The 10,437-nt window shown below is 42.1% G+C and overlaps 2 protein-coding genes across 2 annotated transcripts; one reads left to right on the top strand and one right to left on the bottom strand.

Annotated features, from left to right (window-relative positions):
- The first annotated feature begins 1,964 nt into the window (after positions 1 to 1,964).
- On the top strand, positions 1,965 to 10,414 carry LOC120654456 (putative ankyrin repeat protein RF_0381). Its single transcript, XM_039931995.1, has 8 exons — positions 1,965 to 2,146; positions 2,237 to 2,302; positions 2,403 to 2,573; positions 4,012 to 4,143; positions 5,576 to 5,715; positions 5,953 to 6,039; positions 6,419 to 6,541; positions 10,394 to 10,414. Exons 1-8 carry the CDS (start codon positions 2,125 to 2,127, stop codon positions 10,412 to 10,414), a joined length of 762 nt encoding a protein of 253 aa, XP_039787929.1. The 5' UTR covers positions 1,965 to 2,124.
- LOC120702185 (glycine-rich RNA-binding protein GRP2A-like) lies at positions 7,165 to 8,222 on the bottom strand. Its single transcript, XM_039985927.1, has 2 exons — positions 7,987 to 8,222; positions 7,165 to 7,451 (listed from the first exon to the last, which is right to left on the bottom strand). The coding sequence occupies exons 1-2, from the start codon at positions 8,125 to 8,127 to the stop codon at positions 7,284 to 7,286; spliced, it is 309 nt and encodes a 102-aa protein (XP_039841861.1). The 5' UTR covers positions 8,128 to 8,222; the 3' UTR covers positions 7,165 to 7,283.
- Positions 10,415 to 10,437: the final 23 nt, after the last annotated feature.

The raw sequence follows: 10,437 nt of genomic DNA, 5'->3' as shown, positions 1-10,437 counted from the left end.
CGATCTCACGGCAACAGGAGTGTTATGACTTTTGCTAGTTCTCATCAGTGCGCAACAGGTCTGCTGGACTTGTAGGTTTTAAGTCATAACACATGACCTTAACTTAGTTTTGACGTGCGCGGAGTCTTAATGCTACCGAATATCGATAAATCAATTCGAATATCGATAAATCAATCAGTTTCTAGTAGTGGGATGTTGTATTGCAACTTGGGTACTCGTTGTGTTCATATGTGCAGTGTGGTTGATAACGGGGTGTTTGAGGCTCACCGGGGTGCTCCTCCTGTATGTGTCTGGATGGATGCCATCTTGGCAGGAAGCGTGCATGGTGGCGCGGTGCCGGTACTGCTGCGTTTGGGCTCGAGCTAGAGTTAAAAGCAGAGCAATGTGATATCAAGATCTCATCGTACTATACCCTTCTGCGTCTATCATCTGTATTGGACTAATGATGGTACATTGTCAGCTTTTTTGAGGACAAGGTTTTTTAATGACACGCAGATGAAACTCACTTGTGTAGCGCGTAAGTCTTGACCTACTACATAAACAAGAAAAAAAACATGCTACATAAGTTGCTATATGCTACATCCAGAGTGTCATCACGAGGTCGTGATCCAAGTATCAATTTTCTTGGATCGAACAACTTCTAGTGACAGTGCAGAAATTCAGTCTCAAACAGCTTGAATAATTTTTAAATATATATATTTATGGTAAACTTGTGAAATAGTTCCACCTTGTAAAAATGCTGCATCTTATCGCAAACTTTGGGTTGTTCGATTGTATTATGCCAACCTTCTCTCACTTGCCATTTAGTAGCGCGTCACTGCTTTCTGCTTAGCTAAGTAGTGGTCACCCGAAAAAAGGAATATATATATATATATATATATATATATATATATATATATATATATATATATATATATATATATATATATATTGCAAAATGTTGGCTTAGCTAAGTAGTGCTTTCTCCTTTACTTGTAAAATACAAGATCTCTTGAAATGTTGACTCGACAAATATATTGCAAAATTTGAGTCAATAATATACTAAAAAAACTATTGAGTTAATGAGAAAATATTGGTTCAACTTCTCTTATAAAAATAGTTGAATCAATATATTCACATGAAAATGTTAAGTCGATAATTTTCTAAAAAAAATTGAGTCAACAAAAACGATAGATATGGAAAGAAGCATCCTAAAATGGAAAAAAAGTTATATACTTTGTAAGCATAAGGTCAGATGACCACCCTAACTTTATAGCTATAGCAATAGAGGGCTGAGATTGAGTCACATCATATCAACCCTTATGTAACATGCATGGCTTAATCTCAATCCTCTGGTGTGATCATATATCTGTGATTGCGCCATATACACCATAGGGTGGGCAGTTGATCCCATAATCACAAAATCTAATTCCAATGAAAAGATATGAAAGGCATTAGGAAATTAACCACTGCCTATTTAAGTATTCATGCACCACCAAAATGCAAACTCTGCTTTGCCTGTCTCAACTATTGATTACCCAACCGTGTCCAAATGTTCTACTACCTCTTTTTTGGTGAATAATTGATATTTCCGACCACACATTTGTAATGGAAACACACTATTTTTTTGGAAACATCATCCAGATAAAATGGATAGAGTATGTCAACATGCTGCAAAAGGGTTACGCCAATATCAATGGGAGTGTCATAAGAGTGTCATGTACAATACATTTGCTAACATATACTAATAGTATGAGGAGAGAGAAGAGAACAGTGTCATGGAATGTGAGAGGAGTGTCATCATGATGACATTCCACTAGCACAGTTCTTAAGATTCTAGTTTAGATAACAATATCAATGACACTTCCAATGAGACTAGTCTTATAAAACTAAATAAACAAAGCGGAGACTTCCTTTCCTTACCCGAAAGAAAACCAAAACGGAGACTTCCCCGTGCTGTGGGAGTTCTTGGTGTCGTGTACGCTTACCATTTCCTCCCACCCCCGGTTTACGCGGCGCCGTCGCCGACCCGCTTCTTCTCTAGCTCCCAACCTGCACTGCACGTCCCCCCTGCTTCCCGTCATCGCTCCAAAACTCCGCTCCAAAACTCCACCAAGTACCAATCGCCGCCGATCACCGCCAGCCATGGCGCCGCCCCCTACCTTTGGTAAGAGGTCCTCAAACCCTAGCCCCCTCACCCGCCTAACGGGCCGCGGGCTACCCGTAACCCTAGTCCATCGCCTCCACCTGCCTGCAGGTCCCGGCTCGCCGCAGCGGCGGCTCTTCCAGGCGGCGGCCGACGGCGACCTCCATCTCTTCAAGAGTACGTGCACACGGCGCGCCCCGCATCTGGATTCCCGCCCTTCGCTGAGTTTTAGGGTCAGGCGCTGATTTTGGGGGATTTTGGCCCGCGCCGGACGCAGGGACCGCGAGCGCTCTGGACGCCGGGAGGGGCCGCCTGAGGGAGGCGGTCGAGGCCGTGAGGAGCCGCGGTGCCGGGGCGCTGCACGTCGCCGCGGGCCACGGGAGGATGCCGGTGTGCGTGTACCTCGTCGAGGAGCTCCTCGTGGACGTCAACGCGTCCGACGATTCAGGTCGTCTCTTCGTCTCGTCTCACTTCCCATCCTCGCGCAAAAGCAGAATCGTAGCTTCTTGTGGCAATATGATCTCGTTTCTAGACCGGAGATTGTTGGCTCTGTTGGCTTGTGATGTGAAGTTTGCTGAGGTGCTATTGCAAAGGCACCATATATATTGTCACTAGAAGTTGGTTTCATTCATCGTATATGTAATGTGATATTGTGATTTGACGTGATGAATCAGGTCTTTGGTCGTTTGCTTCCTTAATGCCAAGAAATGTGATTGTACACTTTTATGACCTTGAGACTGGCTATCAGAATTGGTTGAGTAGTTGAGTTTTGCCTGGTCTACTTGATGCAAGTTCAAGCGAAATTATGCTTCTACCGGTGTGGTGTCCATACGTTTAGTTTTTGGCACTCATAGGCCTAGACCTAAGGAACGAGCTTTATGTAAATTTATATTATCTGCCCCTTTTAACCCATAAATTTGGTATCTTCTGGTGCCTTTGCATTTGGTGTCAAAGTCGGGGAAGTAATATCAATTCATTCCAAAAATAGTATGCATGTTTACTTCTAAATTTAGCTTATTCGTTTGGATAGATTTAAGGCTTGATTTTGGCATTTGCCCACTCTCTGAAATATATATCAAATTACCATGTTTAAGTTAACTTTATGAAGTTCGTTTGTTCCTTATGCAGCATATATACCATTCTGATAGAATTGCATCAGTAAAAGAGTGCCGATGCACACAACTTCTGTCGACTTTGAACCTTGAAATTTGAAAATTCTGTCAACTTGGTTTTCAGTGAATCAGTTTTAGGCTTTTAGCTTCTATTCTTTTATATACTACCCATATAAATAGCTATCCTCTCTTCAGTTTGGTAGGAATCTGGATTTCTTTCATCATCACTGAACTCATCCACTCTACTAATTTTTGTAAACGTACGTTGGATTTGAACAAGCAGTAGTATCAGATTTTTTTTTGTATTCTAAGAGAAGCATCTTGCATTATGGTACTTCACATAAACATACACATACTGAGGTTGAGTCATGTATTCTTAGGAAAGCATCTCACATTATAGTACTTGACACAAACAAACACATATTGAAGCTAAATCATACAACACTTGTCTGATTATCTAATCAGATTAGTTTTCTTATTTCTCATTAATATTTTGTATTGATCTTTTGGTACTGTCTAGCTGAAACTGACAGTTCATTCGGTTCTCCTGAATCCTGAGGCTCAATAAAACGGAAAATGTTAGTGCCACGTGCCAACACGTGTTCATGAATGATACTTTCAAAGGCAACCTAAATGCTATCCTCTTTAGCTTTGAATGTGCCATGGATTTTCATTTGTTACGTGTATGAATTTCTATTTCAAATCATAGTAATTTTTGTTATTCTTGTATTTTTATCTTATTTAATATGCTACTACTTTTGATCTTTCCTGTAGGAGATACACCTCTGGCCTATGCAGTTCGTAGTGGCACTTTGGACACTGTGCAATATCTTCTTCATCATGATGCTAATCCAGATAAGCCTAATGGAAAAGGGTCTACCCCTCTCCATTTAGCTGCTGCAGGAGGTCTCTCGCAATGCAACTTATCTTTTTCCTCCACGTGCAGGGCATAGTCTTAAAATTCTTTGTTTATGTGTACATCATGTCATACATTATAGAAACCAAGAAAATGGCCAACATCTTTGTGTCATGCTTGTGGATGTTATTAGTTATTATATTGCTTCATTTATCAAAACTAGGCAGGTTGACGCGCGATGCGCGTCTATTCGAAAGATATTAACTTGAAAAAAATGATGAAACATAAATTTATATTTTGTTGTACTCAATCCAATATTAAATTTAGATATTTTATGCTATCATAATGGTCATCTAAGCACAGTATAACTTTTTTTCTTAGAAATCCGTTGACTTTTAGGTGTGAGTAAAAATAGCTGACAGACTAACGTATAAAATTAGTGATGAAAGAATAATTCGATCCTATTTTTTGAATTTATGTATGGGAAACAAACTATAAAAAAGTATTAGAGCTATCATAGATGAACGTGGTGTACAAAGTTATTATTTTCATATATAAGAAAAGATAAATTTATTTTATATTTTCTATACGAAATCACCATCAATGATTTTTTTCAAATGATAGAGGCACCTAATAGTACCGTGGGTCCATTAAGTGGGCCACACTAAATGTGCATGGGTCCCAAATGGTGTGGGCCCCCACTAAGTGGGCCCCCAAAGTGTGGGTCCCACTAAATGTGTGTGGGTCCCACTTAACATTGCGTGGGTCCCACGTGAATAGCACACGGGTCCCATATGGGGCCCACCTAAACAGCACATGGGTCCCACGTGGGGCCTCAATTCATGAGGGAGCTCCAATTCTTGGAGCTTTTAGATATAGTATAGATGTGAGCCACACTGTGTTGGATCAGATATTGTAAAATTCAGTTATTAACTTCTTTGTCCTGTTAGTGCAGAAGAGCTATGTTTTTAAAGCGGTAAGACGAGGCGAGGCGATCCACCACCGCCTTATCGCCTAGGCGACGCCTAGGCGGGCTAAGGCGGACTAAGGCGAGACCTTAAGCAAGGCGAGCCGCCACCGCCTTGTCGCCCAGGCGACACCTTGAAAACAGAGCAGAAGAGTTATTTCTTTAGTTCGTTCCTAGGGTATCTGGATACATTTCTAAATCTGATGTTGAGCTTGAAAAAAACTATATGTATATATCCTTTTTCATGTATAACTGTGGGGAGCAGTACATGAAAACATATCAACGCGAACCTCTTAACCTTGGGGTTAGACTCACCCAGTTTAAATGTTTAGATGTAGACAAGAAGCATGAGCCACCAGTTCTCAGGACGACTTGAGGCGATGCGATTTGTTAATTATTTAAATACAAATTTTGCTGTAGATTCTCTCTCTAGTCTCTACCCATTCTACTTATTGCAATAGTACGATCCATGTAAGTAACTAATGAAATGTTATATTATATTTTTTGTGATTTAGGAAATTGTGAAATGTTAAAAGCCTTACTCTCAAAAGGGGCCAATGTTGATTCATTTTGTAATACTGGGACACCATTGCATGTGGCTGCTTACCTTAAGCAGGATGGTGCTATGAAGATTTTGTTGGACCACAATGCAGATGTACGTAATATGCCTCTCTACCTTCTTAGATTAACAAGATCCACTTTACTTATTATAATTTTACAAGAATTTTTCTCTGTCCTACTTTTCTCTCTGTCTCTTATTTATTGCAGTTAATGACATTTGGTAATGCTCTGCACTAACTGATTTTCCAACGAAAATGATTCCTATTGAAGATCATATATTTATGTCAAATTATCATGTAAGGGCACTGATTTTCTCAATCTTTCTTATCAGTGTAACAAGGTAGTTAACACAGTCTGCACTCCTCTTTTCATGGCACTCTCTGCTGGCTCACTTAAATGTGTGAAGCTTCTGATTAAGGTATGGTCCATTAATCTCATGTCAAATTGAAATCTTTTGGACGCTTGATACGACTACTGAGATGAATTTTCATTTCAAAACTTGGCATTGCCTCATTTCTTTCTTGATATTTGAGCACTTTGCATGTGAATTAATGAAAATCATAGAATAAACTCATGCCCTTAAGTTCTCTCTTGCTACCTTGGTGATTTTTTTTGTCTTCTAAACCATTGATCTTTAATATTAATGACGAGTGAGCGAAGATGTATAGTGATGACTCTTCTGTTCCCTATTACCTCAAATAATCATAAGAAACGTTCACTCCTTAAATATACCTCATAGAAAAAAAAAGGAGTACAAACATATATACATATGCTTATTGCCACCTTATCTGTGTTAGGCTGGTGCTGATGTGAAGGGCGTTGGCACTGTAACTCCCTTAATAATTGCTGCCAACGAGGGCTTAACTGACTTCTACAATTGCTTACTGGAGGCTGGTGCAGATCCTGATGTTCGTGATGATGTAAGTTTTTTGCTTTTCACTTTTCCACCACATGTTTTTCCCACCATGAAGTGACTTTTCACACATGGGAAATTATATAAACCGACCTCTGAAGCTAGGATTTTGGTAATGCTAAGAAGTAAAACTTTGTAATATAGCCCCCCCCGGTCGAAGCCAATTCATGAAATCCTTGAATGGTTCCAAATTGTTCATGTTTCTATGACTAAGATTTTTCTGATGTGTGTGAAGTCTAGAAATTCTTGCATTTGAATAATCACATATATGACTGTCAGCAGCTTTACGATTATCTTTTATGGCATATTTGTAAGGTTTGACGAATAAAATGCAGCAAATTTGGTGTTTTTTTGTTACAGTACATTGCTGGTGTCCACAAACCACAAAAAATGGTACATTTTATCTGGGGTGAGGCATGTTGCTGTTGTTTAGTATAGATAATTTACATTTTCGTATTTGGCTTATTCTGGAGAACCTTTATGTTATGTATTTAATCCTTGTGGCCTGAACTTTTACCAGATAACCATTGCTTTTCAATCTGAGAGCAAGGTTTTGTTCTAGCATTATGATTGACTTAGCTGTGCTTCCCATCATAACATAGAATTCATTGGCTGTGGTCTATTGATAGAAGACAACTAACACCACCACTAGTACTAATTAGCTAAAGGCCTAACGATTGGGGGAGATAACCAACTAGTCTGTTGTCCGCGCGCAGCAGGCCATGGCCACCGGCGTGCCGGCCGGCCGTTCACGCCCTCCAGCGGCGCGGGCGGTGGTTGGCCTGGCTGACGGTGACGCTGCGGCCGCCGACCTGCTGGCCGTTCATGCCCTGGATGGCGTTGTCCATCGACTTCTGGTCCTCGAACTGCACCCACCCGAAGCCGCGGGACCTCCCCGTCTCAGGATCCACCGCGATCTGCAAGCAGAAGTGAAGGGGTTATATAGTCTCGCGTGTATCCAATCAAATGAAGGCGCTTGCTAGGAACAGTTGCAGATCTACAAACCACCAGGGTCTAGAAATCGTTTGAGCCCGAACTGATCGATCAAAACAACTTCAGATCGGCATAGAACATATAGAAAGGGAAAATGTGCATCTCATAAACTGCAGATCTAGAAGTTCAGACACCAGTACCAAATGGAAGAAAAAAAAGCATAGATGGATCAGAAGAAATCTGTCCGAGTGCCACTGCCATCTACTGGAACATCTATTGAACTAAATCCTACTAGAAAACACACGATAAAAAGATCGGATCTGCAATTAAAGTTAGTGCCGGGGACCAGGAAACACGGATCTAATTAAATAAAGACCGGATCTGCAGTTAAAGTTAGTGTTGGGGATAAGGGAACACGGATCAAATAAAAGCGCACGACAGATCAGACGCATTAGGAATTGCACGGGGACCAGATCGACCGAGCGGAGCCACCATGGAGACGAGACCAGACCAGCTCACCTCGGAGTAGAGGGGGGCGTAGTTGGAGAAAGCGTCCTTGAGGGAGCTCTCGCTGGTGCCGTACGGAAGGTTGCCCACGAAGCAGCGGTACTCCGGGCCGGAGCGGTCCTTCCAGTCGGAGTCCCACCACGGCGCCGACATCGCCGAGGCCGCCGGTCCAACCCTAGCCACGAGCAACCAAACTGGAATCCGGGGATGCAAGGAGCGAGGAAGGCAGAGGCTTGGTGGAGGCGGAAGGGAACGAGGCGGCGCCGGCACCCGGATATATAGGGAGAGGCATCGGCCGCACCGCCATTCTCGTGTTGGGCCCACCACGCAGTGGCCGAAGCCAGTCAGCTTTCCTCATTATTTTTTGTGACTTCGGGATGATTAGTGATCAGCAAAAGTTGAGGGGCAAAATGGAAAGCTGCCCGCCCCTACTCTCTCGCGCGCCGCCGCCGCCGCCGCCCCACTCCTGCGGTGGCCGGTGAGCCACCTTCAAACCCTACCCCGTCAACGGCCTAATGGCGGGCTACCCCGTACCTGCTAATCCCTGGCCCTCTCCTCTACCTGCAGGTCCCAGCGCGCGCTGGAGGTGCGGCTGCTCCAGGCAGAGGCGCGGCCGACGACGGCCTCCATCTCTTCAATCGTACGTGCGCGCGCGCGGCGCTCTTCGCCCGCAACCCCCCCACTGCACTCCCTTATCGCATCTCGGTGATCGCGATCGCGTGCTTTTTTTTTTGGGGGGGGGGGGCGGGGTGGCTCTTGTGTTGATCCGTGTTGCCCGCCGCGCGCAGACATTCGCGCGCTACACACCGGAAAAGAGCCGTCTCATGGGATGCGGTGGAGGCCGTGAAGAGCAGCGGCGCCGGGCGCTGCAGATCGCCGCGGGAAGCGGGAGGATGGCGGTATGCGCGTACCTGGTCAAGGAGCTGTGCTTGGACGTGAACGCATCCGACAGGTCAGGTGGTTTCTTGCTCTCGTCTCCCTCCCTTCCTCACGCAGAAGCAAAATCTTATCCTTTTTTAGGGATCTTGCCACATTGGTACCGTTGTTGTTCTGCGATGTGATTCTTGCTTCTGAGGTACAGGGGCACCACAGGTTCATCTGTAGGCTGTAGCTGTTTTCTTCTTTCTCTATTTGTCCATTGTGATTTCACGGTTCGGATGTTTGGTCGTCTGCTTCCTTGATGCCAATGAATATGGTTGTTAACTTGCATGCATGAGCTTGAGACTGGGCTAACTCATTTATTTGAGTTTCACATTTTTGTATGATATGCGCGATCATGTTCGACTATGCATCTATCGATGTGATTTCCAATGTTCCATATTCCTAATTTTGTCACACTATGCAGCTGTCATACAAAATTGTTTGCAGAAGGCTGTTTAAAGCTTTATGTAAGATTATATGCCCCTTTTAAGTTTTATATATAACATGCAAGTTTGCTATCCTCTAGTTACTTGGCATTTGTGTGGACGTGGCTAAGAGAACTTGAATTACTAATTCATGCAAAATGACATACACACTTGGTCCCGGATTAAGCTTACTATTTTGTGAGAAATCTGATGCCACATTTGGCAATTGGCCCTTTTGAATTAATTTAATGAGGACCTGGATATGTATAAAAAGGACCTGTGATTTTTTGCAAGCAATATTTCTTCGATATTTCTTTGGTATAGTGGTATATAGATATAAGTGGGAATTTGTAAAGAGATGAGAACTTCCCTATTATTGTTTACTTGTTTACTGAATGGCTTGATAGTTCATCTTAAAAGTCATAAGCTGGCTTACTGGATTTGTAGACTAACATCTCCAGTCAACTTCTGACATACGGCAAAAAAACAAATGATCCCGTAAAGGAATAGTGGTGTTCTAGAATGTTTGTAATTGATAATCACAAAAATAATTAACAAATAAGGTCTAATCAATAAATTGCAATAAAACTGGTGTTAAAAAACATTACCACTTTTATATGGGTGATGTATATTCTTGTGAACTTCAGATAATATACATCATGATATGTTCGCTTATTCTTAAGATACTTCCATTATGCATTTCATCTTTTGGTCTGAAATTTTGTCAGAGAACCTCTTGTTATTAATTTGAGAGCAAAGTTATGCTTCCTATAATAATTCTTTAGTTGGACTCACGAAAGAATATGACTTTAAACTTTAGTGACTGTATAACTAGTACCATGAAAGTCCATGAATCCACGAGGTTCATTGGACTGATAAGTGATTTCTTATTCAATTTTTTTTCCATTCTTTCCTAGTTGAGCTAAATTTGTATATCACATACCTTCTGTTCATATTTGCACCTGTCTGTCTGTAATTACCTTATTACCATCCAGTAAGTCTTAACCATTTGTTTTATTCCTTACAGTTTGGTGACCTAACAAAAAATTTACGTTTGTTTTATCCTTAACAAATTTGGTCACCTTCCAATATAAATTGTTGCATATATCAATAAATG

Source organism: Panicum virgatum, chromosome 1K, assembly GCF_016808335.1.
Source record: "Panicum virgatum strain AP13 chromosome 1K, P.virgatum_v5, whole genome shotgun sequence".
NCBI classification, from domain to species: Eukaryota; Viridiplantae; Streptophyta; class Magnoliopsida; order Poales; family Poaceae; genus Panicum; species Panicum virgatum.
Note: the sequence above shows the minus strand (reverse complement) of the source record. Positions and strands in the feature narration are given on the sequence as shown.